General features: G+C 42.3%; 1 protein-coding gene across 2 annotated transcripts in view; it reads left to right on the forward strand.

Moving 5' to 3' along the window:
- Positions 1-15,490, forward strand: part of LOC124798448 (high affinity cAMP-specific and IBMX-insensitive 3',5'-cyclic phosphodiesterase 8A) — a 1,735,971-nt gene that overhangs the window by 1,662,064 nt on the left and 58,417 nt on the right. For both annotated transcript variants that reach the window (XM_047261866.1, XM_047261867.1), the window contains exon 16: positions 12,721-12,848. In XM_047261866.1, the coding sequence (XP_047117822.1) occupies positions 12,721-12,848 (128 nt within the window). The remainder of the gene's footprint in view (positions 1-12,720; positions 12,849-15,490) is intronic.

A 15,490-nucleotide genomic window follows, 5' to 3' on the forward strand; every position in this document is an offset into this window, starting at 1 on the left:
ACCACACAAGTATAAGGGGCGCTCAAAAAGAAACGAGCCGGAGTCTGGAATGCGCAAAACGGTGACAGGAGGGTAATATCGCGCCGTGTGTAACGAGGTGTGGTTCCGACCAGAGCGAGGAAGTTCACAGCCCGTCGCTACAGGGCACACGTGTGCGTCACGTGACTATACAAAGCTAGCAGCACCCTGCATCAATTGTCCAACGCCGCCAGTCGCATTGAAAACAGTGACATGGCAGCGTCAAAAGAGCAAAGAGGTGTTGTTCGTTTTCTGACACAGGAAGGAGTAGGAGGAACGGACATTCGTCAACGAATGACACAAGAGTGCGGCGAACAATGCACGTCCCTTGCAAGGATCAAGGCGTGGCACAAGCGCTTCAGGGAAGGACGGGTGTAGTTAGCCGATGATGCACGGTCTGGAGCACCACACTGCATTACCGATGACATCGTCCAGCTGGTGGATGCGCTCATTATCCAGGACCGCCGAGTGACAGTGACCGCCATAGCTGCCGTGGTTGGATTGAGCTTGAGCGTCGGAAGTGTTCACACCATCATGAAGGAACGACTGCAAATGTGCAAAGTGTATGCCCAATGGGAGCCCCACAGTCTTCAACTACACCAGGAAGCATGTCGAATGGCCCACTGCCTTGCTCATCTGCAGCACTATGCTCGGGAAAGGAATGCGTTCCTGGCATGAGTGGTGGCTGGAGATGATTCATGGTGTCATTACTTTGAACCAGAATCAAAACGTCAAAGTCTCCAGTGGGAGCATCCAGGGTCACCACCACCAAAAAAAATGAGCCAAGGCCATCCACATGAGTGCAGGAAAGGTTACGCTGACATTCTTCTTTGGCCAGGATGGCCCACTTCTGATTCACTTCCTGCAGCACGGGACAACAGTGAGTGCCCAGCGTTACTCGCAAACCTTGACCCCCTTCGCCAAGCGATCAAATCAAAACGACCAGGCAATCTCACACATGGGGTCATTCTGCTCCACGACAATGCAAGGCTTCATACGGTCAACACAGGCGCGGTACTCCTGTAGGAATTCAAATGAGGGGTTCTCGGTAACACTCCATACAGTCCGGACCTCTCTCCCTGTGATTACGCCATTTTTGGTCCCCTTAAAAAGGCTCTGAGGGGCAAACGATTCACCTCGGACGACGACGTCCAGCTGTACGTGCGGAACTAGTTAACATTGTTGCCCCGGGTATTTTATGAGACAGCCATTCACCGCCTTGTGTCACAATGGGACAAGTGTCTCAACAGCCAGGGTCAATACTTCTAAAACACAGTTACTGGTTTCTGTAATTATGCCTCCAGCTCGTTTCTTTTTGAACGCCCCTTATACATTACTGTGTTTTCTTGCTGCCACCACAGCTGGTAAGACTGGTGAGAGGCGTTTGTCTGCTGATGTACATCCACACATCCAGTTCCGTCCCTACTTCCGCACTGTTGACCTTCTTGTGGCGGGCAGCGGCGGGAAAATTTGTGGGTTTTGAAAATCTGGAGTGCTGAAATTTGTCCAAGCAGCAATGATTGGCGCAGGCAAGAACGCTGTTGTCCACCCAGTGACAAGACAAGTTGGCATACTCGCAATGTTCAGCGCATGCCTGAAGAACTGATCTGTGGATGGGTGTTCCCACAGTGTGCACAAATGGCAATAGGAGAGGTGCATGAGGCCCATTACATTTGACAGATCTCTTCTGGGACTGACATTGTTTACTAATGTCTCCGTAGCAAAAGCAGTTAAAGCAATGCCTGAAAGTTGGCACATAGTGATCTACAGGACATCTAGTTCCATGGATAAACACAGCTTCCGCTAAAGTTTGAGAGTCAAAGATGAACAAACAGGTACGCATTTTGAAAATTTGTTCTTTCCCATATTTCTTTGTAAACCTGTGAACACCCATAATGGGGAAGACAGATTGCACGACTTCCAAAATCTCTGCTTCAAATTCGGTATCAGCTTTTCTGAGTAGTCCCAGTTTGTGAACAAGAGAGAAGGAATGTACGTTTCAATAATTTTAGTCTTTAATTCTTCACTATTCACTAAGAAATTAGCCTTGTCTGGCGTTTTCTGTTCGACGTTCACTTCAGTTTTTCCCACAGAAGAGATACTAATTAGAGCATTCTACAGGTCTGGTAAGGAAAAATGCAAGAGTTTACCTAGAGCCGTATGGTACAGACGGCCGATGTTTTTATCCAGACTTTCCATATAAACAATTTACGGCCCACTATCTGTAAGTTTGTAGAAGTTAGAAGACAGCTAAGGAGTTGCAGTTTCCACGCGAGGTGTGTTAGTAACATATTGTAGGTTAGGAGGGACCCAGAAGCTACTATCGCGATTGGATCAGCATTAGCAGCAGATGAGACTGGTTGAGTTTCTGCAGTAAGGGTTTCTGAATTCCTTAAATCCAAACTAACCTTACATTGTTGCTTATTTCACGCACTGGAGAAGTTGGGGGTGTCCCTTTCTGAAAACACGGTCTTCTCTTTGTCAGGGTGTACGTCAGATCTATCCCAAACTACTGCTAACGAATGGTTGATAGCATCCATCTTGATGTCCAAAGCAGTTCTTGGAGGAGGTGGAAAGGAAACTGCGTCTTGATGTAGCCGCCGGGGAGCCGGTTGTTGTCGATGTTATCAAGTGGGGTCATCGAGACCACGACCCCCTTCACCGTATCCTCACCATAAATGGCAGCGCCTGATGCCATCGAGAAAAGACATTAAATGTCAAATGTTGAAGTTGATACAGATAAGCGAACCAAACGGAGTGTTTACACACGATAAGAAAAGCACTTCAATTGCGTACTAGACGTAAACAAATTCGAGTTGCAGCTTCGCGGAACTAACAACGAGGAAAAAGGCTTCGCTTGGTGTTTTTCTCGTGGCAGACTCTTCTGTATTTATTCTCAACGATAAGTTCTTAAAAACAGTGAACTTTCAATATTGTTGAAGTTCCTAAAACTAAGGGGGGGAGGGGGCATTCAGTAAGTACTGAAACACATTTTTTTCCTGAAAGCAGCTTGGTTTTACTCAGGATTCCAATTCACCATATTATTCCCCACTCCTTTAGCTACAAAACCCTATTTTTCAACATAATCTCCTTTCAGTGCGATGGCCTTACGCCAGCCTACTGGTCGATGTCAAACCCGTCCTCATGCTGCATCAATAAACTCACAATCATCCATGTACTGCTTCTTGGACCAAACAGATGGGAGTCACAGGGTTCGAGGTATAGGATGAGAAAGAACAGTCCAATGAAGTTTTGTGACCTCTTCTCGGGTGCACGTACTTATATGAGGCCTTGAGTTGCCATCTAGGAGGAGAAGTTCGTTTGCATTTTTGTAGCAATGAACACGCTGAAGTAGTTTGTTCAATTTCCTAAGGTAGCAGAATACATTTAAGAGTTCATTGTTGTGCCATGACGGAGGACACTATACAGAATAAATCGTTCAGAGTCCCAGAAGACCGTGGGCATGACTTTACCTGAGGGTGCTGCTTTGAACTTTCCCTTCGGAGGAGAGATGGTGTAGCGCCACTCCATGAATTGCCATTTTTTTCTGGTTCGAAGTGATGAACCCATATTTCATCGCCTCGTATCACGCAAGCAATTCCACACAGCTGGCCCATCGTTGCTCTTTATGCTCTTGTGTCAGGCGGCGACGAAGCCAGCGGGCATACTGCTTTGAGTACCCCACCCAACTGGTGGACGAGTGTGTCAACACTACCAACAGAGACGTCCAGTTGTGCAGTGAGGTGTTTGATTATGATCCGTCCTCACGTTGCGACATTGGAGGAGTCACAGCTGTGTGCGACAGGCCGGTAAGCGGGAGATTGGACAGGTTTGTGCGACCTTGTTGACACACCCCTCGCCCAATGACTCACCGTGCTTTTCTTCACTACCAGTTCATGTAGTTTGCAAGTGGCTATGAATATCAATGATGTGCTGATTTTCCGCCAAAAGAAACTCAATGACAGTTCTCTGCTTAGAACGCACCTCTGTTACAGACGCTATTTTGAAGGGTACGTATAGCGCCACCACCGACTGGAACTTCATGAAACTATAGGGGCTGAAGCGGGAATATTCCACAATGTTCCACAACAAATCCCGAATTTTTTCAACCACTGAAAGTGGCCGAGAAGAAAAATAAGTTGCATTACTTATAGATTGCTCCTTATAGATAACATTAAAGTGAAGACATTTCAGAAAAATTTTTTGAGTGATATATTTCAAAACGAGGCACAACATACTGTCCCGCATCACATTATTCACCACAGTAACGTGATTTCTTCCGTTTCATGTTCTTTTTGCATACGATGAATCTCCTTATAGAACCGTGCTCATTTTTTGGAAATTTGTGGTAAGGTCTTATGGGACCAAACTGCTGAAGTCATCGGCCCCTAAGCTTACGCACTACTTAAGCTAACTTGAACTAACTTACGCTAAGAACAACACACACACACACGCCCATGCCCGAGGAACCTCCGACGGGGGGAGCCGCGCGGATCGTGACAAGGCGCCCAAGACCTCGCGGCTACGCCGCGCGGCCGTGTTGATTTGCTGACGATTCAACGGTGCTTGAAAAGTGCCTAATCGACGAATTCCTAATGCTTCCCTTTCTTGGTGGTACCTCTCTAAAATCTGACGAATGAGACTGAGATGAAATTCGCTGACTGAAATATTCTTTCTGGTGTTAACCCACGTTCTAGGGGACTAATGACCTCAGAAGTTGAGTCCCATAGCGCTCAGAGCCATTTGAACCATTTTTTGTTAACCCACGCAGATATGTAAGGGGCGGAAAAATTGTTTTTTTGCACCATTTCAGTATTTTGCGTATACATTCCGTTGACCAGCATGTCGTATTTGCCCACTACACCCACAGACTCGTTGTAATCCAACACACATTTTGATCTGCATTCTTCGGTACTAGTTGGGCGATACATTTTCGCAGCTGATTTTACTGCATTTGTACGACGTGTCGTCAACATACACGATTCTCTTTTGTCATGTCACTCCAAAGCCATCACAGTGTCTGTTGGTCTTGTAGTGGACCTGTGGAACATAGCTTTGGAAGGGAGATGTAGTTGTCGATATTTAATGGAAGTACATGATGTACTAAAGTGAGTTGTTGAGGTGAATGAAGCTTTGCGAGAGAGAAGTTAAGGGCTATTGAGGGAAGTTATTAAGATACCAGCATGTGTTACGATTATTCACTGGAGAAAAAAGTGTGAGGTGGCATTTAGGTAACTGAGCGCTGAAAGATGCGCCAAGGAAAAATTGAAAGAAGAGGGCCGTATGAGTCTGTGTTTGCGGTGGAAGAAATTATAATCTGAAATAATATACGATTCCTGAAAAGCACGTCAAAGTCTCTCGAAAGACAGAAATTTAATGATGGAACAGACAAGTGAATATTTCACTTGCCGTAACAGAAGAAATACAAAAATATAGGCTGATGTGAATGCTGAGAGGAAGTAATGATCATAAAATCCACAAACTAGCCGATCCGTAGAGACCCTTCAAGTTTATTCCATTTGTGAATTGGAACGTATGTTGTTCAAAAGTCCAAGAGTTTTGTGTCTGTTGTTAGAGGGAATCAGATAAGTTTGAATCTGCAACGCAAGAAACAGAAAGGGGTATTAGGTAGCGTAAGTCTGTATTTAGGAAAGGGATGTTGGTCTCAGGTAGGAACGAGGAGATGCTATACCTGATGGTATCATGTAAGTTACTGGTATGAATGTTGCGCGTTTGTTGTATGAGAGCGCCGGACGAATGAGGTCCGTAAATCGAAGATTGCTGCATAGAAAGAGACATTAACCAACAGTGTACAGCGCTAGCCGTCGTGGCAGACAGTATGATCAATAATCATTTAAAGTGGGAATCCACGCAAAGTACATTGAAGGCAAAAAGGGACATTTTTATACGCTGAAAACATCGAAAGAACATTTACTTGTCCTTGCCAACAAGTGTTAACAGTTACTTCTACTTTGATTTTCTGTGTATTATTGTATTTATCATCATTTACATTTTTTGCTAATTTTCTGTTCTTTACTGTACGTCTTTCGTTTTCAGTGCATATCAGTATGTTTTTGGCTTCTGGAATATAAGTAAATGTATGAGACACCAGAACACAGGAAAAATATTTTGATTCAGATTTAAACTGTTGGTAGACTTTTGGCCACGGAAATTGGAAATATTCCTGTCTTCACATTTCTGCACAGGGTGATTCACGAAGATATGAAAATATTTTAATATGTTATTCTACGAGTAAAACTAAAGAAAAAAGTTCATATAGACACAGGTCCGCAAATTTTTAGTTACAGAGTTGCGGCTACTAAAATATTTTGCCTGAAATTTAGTAACTTCGCTAATATGAAGCCATCGCAAAACTGTATGAGGTTAAAGTAAAGCACTATTTCCATTTATTTTGTTGTCATTGGTCTGCCGGCCGGTGTGGCCGAGCGGTTCTAGGCGCTACAGTCTGGAACCGCGCGACCGCTACGGCCGCAGGTTCGAATCCTGCCTCGGGCATGGATGTGTGTGATGTCCTTAGGATTCTTAGGTTTAAGTAGTTCTAAGTTCTAGGGGACTGATGACCTCAGATGTGAAGTCCCACAGTGCTCAGAGCCATTTGAACCATTTGTTATTGGTCTGGTGAATCTAATAAAACGTGTATCTGCAGTAGTTTTGAAGAACATCCAGAGAAGCAAAGAATTGTACAAGTAAATTTGTTTTCTTTCCATTAAGAATGTACAAACGTTTATGTAATTGTTGGCAACCATTAGTGAGGTGTTTCAGTCGTTTCCTAACCTTGAAATAAGTTAGTTTTCTATATTGCTCAGCGAAAGAACATAACAATAACAGTGTATTTAAGTATTAATAAAAGCAGATTATCTGACACATTCATACAGTTTCAGTTATCGTCATTACCATCATTTTTCCAAAATTAAATACTCTTACAACTTCTGTTAACATTTGTACAGTTGTCTGCAATTTAAAAAACCAAATTGCACCAAGTAGTTAATAAATTAAAAAGTTTAGGAAATTACTTCTTCGCTTCCGTGGATGTTCTGGAAAATTACTGCAGCTGCACGTCTGGGACATGGTTTATTAGATTCACCAGATCAATGATAACAAAATAAATGGAAATCGTGCTTTGCTTTAATCTCGTATAGTTTTGAGATGGCTTCATATTAGCGAAGTTGCCAAATTTCAGGCAAAATCTTTTATTAGCCGAAACTCTGTAACCAATCATTTGCAGACCTATGTTCATATGAACTTTTTTCTTTAGTTTTACTTGTAGAACAACATATTAAAGTATTTTCATATCTTCGTGAATCACCCTGTATACATAACGTGAATAAAAGCTTTTAGATTTTTCTCAACATAAAGGCTGACCTACAGCATGCTTTAAAGGGTGATAGTATTTGAACATATATATAAGGCTTTGTTCTTTTGTCCCAGAGTGTCAGTCTTTGTGTCATTCTGTGGATAAAGGCAAAACTCTTTTGTAACAGCCAGATGAGAAGACGCGGCCAAATTTAGGGACTTATGTGTACAATGGCTAAAGAAAGTGCAGATGATCTCTGTGAAACATTCATGAAGTGAAACTATTTGAATATGAGTGAAAAGACAATGCAGAACTTCATTTGTAAACAGAACAAATTTAGATGCTCTTAATTTGCAGCATTTAAGACGGGAGCTTTGGATAAAGTCCTGGCCGTCTCCGCCCCCATCCTCAGACTCTAACGACCCCTGAAGGAACAGGCAGGCGCCGACGGACTAGAAAGGAACTCCCCTCCCCTCCCCACCATCAAGGCTAACGTACGCCAGATTGTTACTCTGTACTATTGAGAACAGTGGGAAGATCGCGGAGTCAAACATCAAATGGATACTTCTGTAGTATGCCAGGTGAGGGCCAGTTGCATTCCTCAACAGGACGTGAGATGCCAGTGTGAAATGGAAATGCAGTGTGGCTAGGGCCTCCCGTCGGGTAGAGCGTTCGCCTCGTGCAAGTCTTTCGAGTTGACACCACTTCGGCTACTTGCGTGTCAATGGGGATGAAATGATGACGACGATAAGGACAACACAACACCCAGTCCCTGAGCGGAGAAAATTTCCAACCCAGCCGGGAATCGAACCCGGGCCGTTAGGTATGACATTCCGTCACGCTGATCACTCAACTACCAGGGGCGGACAATGTGAAATGACGATATGCAGTTTGCTAATGGAAAGAATGCTTGCTATAGAAAGCCTTTTATCGCCTGCGTGTGCTCTCTTGCCGAGTGGCTTGTCCAGTGAAGGAATTGTAGCCACAATAAGGTTTGCACGAGGTCCTCCATTCTTGCCGTGACAATCTGGAAATTGTGGTCGAAAGTGGGATAATGAACAATAACTTGTTTTCACTTAAAACTTTCGGGCTGACAGGCCGTGGTCGAAGTATAAAACTCTCCCCTGACGTTTCGTCTCCGACTGCAGGAGACATCCTCGGAGGTACAGCAGTTCACCGCTGCCAGGACGAAGATAAACAGCAGAAACTCTCGCTGTGTGCCGGTGGGTATTATCTTGCTAAAATGTAATCCAAAGATGGATTGCCATGAAGGGCAACAAAATCATAAAATGTCATCTACGTACCGCTGTGCTGTATGGGTGCTGCAGCTGACGACCAAAGGTGCCCTGCTATGAAACGAAATGGCACTCAAGCCATCATTCCTGATTTTCGGGCCATCTTTGAGCTGTAATCTCATTAACTGGAATAGAATTGTCTTCAGTGATGACTCTTGCTTTGATCTGAGCCCCACTGACCACTGAAGACGTGCCTGGAGACACCCTGGAAAGCAGTGGGGTACCAACTGACTGTCGTTTGCCATGGGGCCTGACAACCAGAAGTGATGGTCTATAGTACTGTTTCTTTTCATAGCAGGACCTCTTTGATGGTCATCTGCTCTCACCCTTACAGCACAGAGGTACATGGAGATATTCTGCACCTCATTTTGTTACACCTCATATCAAGTCATCCTGGGATTACATTTCAGAAAGATAATGCCCCCCCTCCTCTCCCCCCCCCCCTCCCCCCCCACACACACACACATACACACACACACACACATGACGAGAGTTTCTACTGCTTGTCTTCATGGATGCCAACCCTAACTCGACCAGCAAGGTCGCCAAAATGTTCGAATGTGTGTGAATTTCTAAAGGACCAAACTGCTGAGGTCATCAGTCTTTAGTCTTACACACTACTTAAACTAACTTACGCTAAGAACAACACATACACCCAAACCCGAGGAAGGACTCGAATCTCTGGCAGGAGGGGCCGGGCAGTTCATGACGTGGCACCTCAAACCACTCGACCACTCCGCCTGGCAGGTCACCAGATCTCTCCCTAATTCAGAACATTTGTGCATTCTGGATAGGGCCTTCCAATCATCTCAGGATTTTGACAGAAATAGGCACGATATCCCCCAGGAAGACATACAACAACTCTGTCAGTCAATGCCAAGCCAAATAACTGCTTTCATAAGTGCCAGAGGTGGACCAATGTGTTATTGACTTAGTCAGTTTGTGACGCTCTTTCTACTGAATAAATCATCCAATTTTTCTGACTCATTTGTTTACCTGTACATGAACATCATATCTACAGCTTTCTGTCCCATTCAGATAATTCCTTTATGGTTCGTCTTTTTAGAGCGTACATTGTTGCCACTGGAGGCATGACAATAGTGCATGGATATATATGTCACTTTCACGTGAAGTGTTAACTGTTGCCCTGTTGGTCGATATAGTTACTGATACAATGTAGAGATTTTTGGGGTCCCATGCTCAAATCGGTTTGCTGAACAGTTTTGGTAAACAAGACTATGAGTGGATTCCTAGCTACTACCTTAAGCATGCATGCATTTGACCGCGTAACATTTTGGTATAAGATTCCCATCAGGTGGTCTTTCCACATACAGTACTTACATAATGTGGCACACATTGTTTCAATAATTAAGATACCCGTATCTATCCCATAGACAATAGTCGTATTTCTATAAGTGGTTACTAGCCCACGAACAGTGAAATGGAGCCTCAGGTGACAAGATGAGGTTTAGCTGGTTTGTCTTGACCTTTAAGGGTAATTCCCTTTACATTTATTTATAGTTGCAATCCAGAGACGATTCCTTCCTTGTCCATTTATGGTATACACATCAGCATATTAGTAGCTATCTGTTATTTCTTTTTAATTCTTTCTTGTGAAGATCATGCCGTTTTCCCATGTCAAGTGCCCATAAAAAAAAAAAAATTCCGAGGTGTCTTCTTGGGTCAAGCACATTTTATCATATCATATTTATTTAATAATAGCCTTTAATATAAGAGGCAATAATTCTCTTTTGTAGCGCATAGTGAAATTGACCTCTGTCGGTCAATACAGTATAAGAACGAAGAAAGGGCATTGCACATCCGTTCACACAATTACCATATATTTTACATGTAAAACATAATTTGACCTATTCTAGTCGATTGCTATTACATGGTGATGAAGTGGCGTTAAGATAAAAGTTAATCTCGATAATGTTCTTCATTCAGTGTGTGTCAGCAATGAGAAGTATATCTACATCAACTGATAAAAACACCTACTCAACCATCTGTGTACAGGTTATCTGAAATTATTGCATTTTGGCATTTACATACTACAGTTTCACTGTTTTATTTCATATCTCATTAATAACGATGGTTGCATTATGCAGCATTCATTGTGAAAGGGCTGATATATTCTAATAGTGTAAATCGGGGTAGTGTGTTCACACTCATATAAATCCATGCATAGTTTGTTACATTTTAGTCAAAACCTGGTGCAGCGGCTTTATGTTTCAGAGTTTCAACTATTCTATAAGCTATTTGTTTTAAGATATAACTGCCTTGGTCTTTTATCTTTGACAGTCATGGTCTCAGACAGACATGCGCAATGTTCCCCACCATGTTGATGTGCAGCACATCATCTAGGTCTACTTAGTTTCACGTGAGCTCCAAAGGCCCACGACAAGGCGTCCATCAAGACGAGGGGCTCGCCGGAACTTGTCTTGGTGGTGACTTAGTACCTATGTACCGCATTTTTAAAATGTGACTGCACCTATTCAGGCTGTTTTAGTTTTATTTATAGATCATGCCCTTGTAGACATATTATAGAATCAGGTTTATCTTCTAGAGAAGGCTCAATTACTTGGGCTGAAACTTAGGTAAAGGTTGGTTTCATTACCATAATCGAGGCTGATAGTTTCTTATATATTAGAATAGTGGACTATTGAGATTTCAGTTTATTGTGCTATGATATTGCTGGTATTGGTGATCTACATTCCATGCTGGCATCTGAATGTGGAACTGACAGGTTCAGGAATGCCGTGCGACTAGTGCCTGAGAGAGTAGACATATTGTTTACTCACCCATGCTGGATCACACATCTATGTCACATGCCTCTCGTTAGGAAGCAGGTTTGTCTGTAGCAAGGTAAGTATTCACACACAGACACACAATGTGAAGACACCTGGAGCTTGATGGACTGTCAGGATAGGGACCACCGTTATGGCTAACCACGACGTTGCAGCAGAGAAACATGTCAGCTGAGCTGCACCCAACAATAACCAAGTCATCTTTTCAGATTAGTCCCAGTCTTTCATACCCGTCTGTGCAGGCTCCAAGAAAAGCTAATGCAGCCAGACTGTATTCATCATTGCCATAAGCAACAAGTACTTAGCATGATGGTATGGTTTGCTATTGGGTGCATCACACAGTAACCTCTGCTTCATATAGTCACTGATTTTGACAGCAGACTTTCCAATTCTGAAATGTTGAGGCTGGTGGTAACGCCCTATCTTTGGGTCTCTGTGGCATTATCTGTCAACAGGATAAAGGCTGCATGTTGCTCATACTGACCTGTCATATCTCAATACAGACAATGCTCTACTGTTGCTCTGGCCAGCACATTCTCCAAATCTCTCACCACTGGAAACATCTGGTTATGAGTAGCCTGGCACACCACTGTTTGCTAGCCTCTGTAATTGATGAACCCAGGCAAAGAGTTGCAGCAACAGTGGAATGCTGTACCCGTAATCAGCTCAAGTCAAAGCCTAGCTGGGTTACCACCATTGTTGCCACCAGAGGTGCCTCGTTCATTGCTAAATTTCACACCCTGTACACCCCAAATCACATCCCGTGAGATCACCGAAGTTGAGCACTGTTGGGCGTGGCCGGCACTTGGATGCGTCACCATCCAACCACCATGCACTGTTGCCATTTTTCGGGGTGCACTCAGCCTCATGAAGCCAATTGAGGAGCTACTCAACTGAATAGTAGTGGCTTCGGTCAAGAGTACCATCATAACGACCGGGAGAGCAGTGTGCTGACCCCACGCCCCTCCTATCCGCATCCTCCTCGGAGGATGACATGGCGATCAGATGGTCCCAGTAGGCCACTCGTGGCCTGAAGATGGAGTGCTTTTTGTATTCTTTTATTATACTGTATAAAAACTATAAGTAAAATTAGTAGACACCAACTATCGTGTGCTTTTGCAATACAAATATGCACAAGTTCTCCCCACAGAAGTATTCTGCTGTCCGCATATACTTTGTTCTGTGAGTTCACTTAATTTCATTCTTGATGTGATGTAGTTGAAAGCCCACAAACATCATCCACTGTTGGATTATACACTGAGCAATATGTTCTTTTGTGTTACAGTGCATTCCTGTGCAATGCAGGCAACCCATTGGCCATCCTGTACAATGACATGTGCGTTCTGGAGTCACACCATGCGGCGCTCACCTTCAAACTCACCCTGTCTGACGACAGGGTGAATATCTTCAAAGGTTTGTACACGCAGTTTCTTCCTTTTTTTTATTTTTATTTTTACAAAGTTGTCATTCTGTCTTCTTTGGATGATTCAGATCCCAGTTTTCTGTTTTGTGAACCTGGATGACTTTGACTTTCAAATACCTGTCTCCATAGGCAAAGATGATAATGCATGGCTGTGTCATGGAAGTTTGAATCATAGTGGTGAGATAAACTTTTCATTGCCAGTATTTGACCAGCAGGGAGGGTAGAAGTGGCAATGTGAATTTCCTAAGCACATGAGACCTATGTCCTGTATTTAATTCCAAATATCTCTCCTTCTCTCATCAGCAAACAAAATAAACATTATACCATCATACATACATCTGTCACAGTCCCCTACAGTCAACAGATAAGTCTCCACAATATAAGGAGAGAAGATATTGTAGACAGGGGTACAAAATCCTTTGTAATTAACTTGTTGCACAACCTTTCATTATCTTCCCACCAAAAATGCCAAAAAACTCTTTATTTTCAGTTTGAAGTCCATTATTCCATTATGGTGGTGTATCAGTTGAATAACATGAAATATGTAGGCACACCCATCTTAGCATGTCCCTACTAAGCCCATAGAATTTCAGAACCAGTTAGTATATTGCAAAATAACAGGCATTAGTGCTCTACATGCAAGATGTCTTGAAATGTGGTAGTAGAAGAATTTACATGTCCCTGTTCTGTGTGTTTCCATGTTCAAGATTATTGCATGCCACATTTATTTAGCAATAATGTGGACCTAGTCTGGCATTTACTTAAAAGGGTGTGGAAAACAACCTGGGCAGTAGCCCATATCAAACTAAAAATGTAAAATTTCACTCAAAAAAAGTAATTAGACGTCCACCAAATTTATACTGATGGAGGAAAATCCCAGGAGGGAAACAGTGTAAAGTGTGCCTAAGCAATGTGTACCACAAAAAAGTTTCCCTCTCCAAAATAATGTCCGTGTTCTTCACAGAAGTTGAGATGTGTTGCAGAATAGTCTCACCTAAGAATTTTTCAAGAATATCAGTGTCCTTCAGAATTTGCACTCATTCAGTATGATGCAGACACCTGATAAACCTATTCTAGATATCAAGCAAGAAATAGAGAAATACAAGCAGCTGACTGACCAGTCTAATTTATATGGTTAAGGGGCCATTCAAGAATGGTATTCAATAGGACATATGAACAGATTTACAAAACAAGCAATGAATATTTCTCAAACACATGATTTCAAACTGTCATTAATTTGAACTAGCAGTATGATTAACAAATGAGAGTGGGAAAGCAAGTGGAAGCAGTATGAATTGTTTTACCTTAACACCAGAGTATGCAGTATTTTGAGCTTCATGGCAGGAACTGTGTCCAGAACTCGACCCAGAACCTATCTTTCTGTGAGAAATGCTCTTTCCAACACAGTTAGCCAGGCATGACTCATGATCTGCCCTCACAGCTTTACGGAGGAAATCAGTCTAGGATTAAAACAGGCAAAAGTTACAAAAAAGTACTTGCAGATATTCCCCAATAATCTTGGTTCACTTTATTTAAAGGAACAGGATATTGATAATAAGGATGTGATTCAGCCACATTTTCTTTTCTTTTTTTGTACAGTTAATACATTTTCATGAGTTCCCATGTTGTAAATGTGGTAAAACATGAATTGGAGAATTTAAATGTCTATTTTTCCCCCTGCAGGTGGCATGGCACTACCCAAAAAGACCTAAAATCTTATTAGTAAAATCTGAGCAACTGCTATTGACTATTTGTTATGCACAAATAATACGAGTATGTATAAAATGCTAGCAAAATTTTTGTGTGAACATAATATATTATTTATTTTAGCAAAATTGGTTTATAGCCATGAACAGAAAACACTGTCATGTATTTGTGTAAATATAACTTGTAATACATAGATGGCTGTATAGTAAGTACGACCAAATGACAAAATAAAAAAAATAAAAAAATCTTGATAACTATAGTCAGGATATCCGAAGTAACAATCTTTTGCTTGTTAACCCAGTGTCTAGATTTGATCCTTCTTTTGTTACAGATATTGCTTGAATTTCTGCGTAATTTTATTTTAAAATATTTTAAAAGCGTGTTTTCAATAGGTGCATACATATCGTATGTTAGCATACTCATTGTCTCTATCCTTCACAACACGCAGACAGTATTGTAATTGCCTTTGGAAAGTCCCTCAGTGGTACCAGGATCACTGGGACTTCTTGCACAATATGCAGCACAATTATAAATGACAAAATAATATCACCCAAATAGCTTCTATCTCCTGGATGCAAGACCTCCACAAAAGCTTCTGTGTTATTTTGAACAGAAGACGAGAGGTAATGTCAGGCTGCAGCTGTGAATTTGACAGTGACATATAACCAAATCTCTGAAATATAAGAGAAAGTTAAATGGTATCTCATCTGAAAATTAACACTGTAAATTATAAAACAAATGGGAAGCACAATACCTAATCACAGGTGTGGGCAAACAGTGGCCCATGGGCTGCATGTGATCTGCCAATGGTTTTTGTGCAGCCTGTCCAGACAGGCAGAATTTTTATGTAATAATAGGCCCTCTATTGTTCCTGATCTATATTAATGACATAGGAGGCAATCTGAGTAGCCTTCTTACATTGTTT

This window comes from Schistocerca piceifrons, chromosome 5 (genome assembly GCF_021461385.2).
Source record: "Schistocerca piceifrons isolate TAMUIC-IGC-003096 chromosome 5, iqSchPice1.1, whole genome shotgun sequence".
Classification (NCBI taxonomy): Eukaryota; Metazoa; Arthropoda; class Insecta; order Orthoptera; family Acrididae; genus Schistocerca; species Schistocerca piceifrons.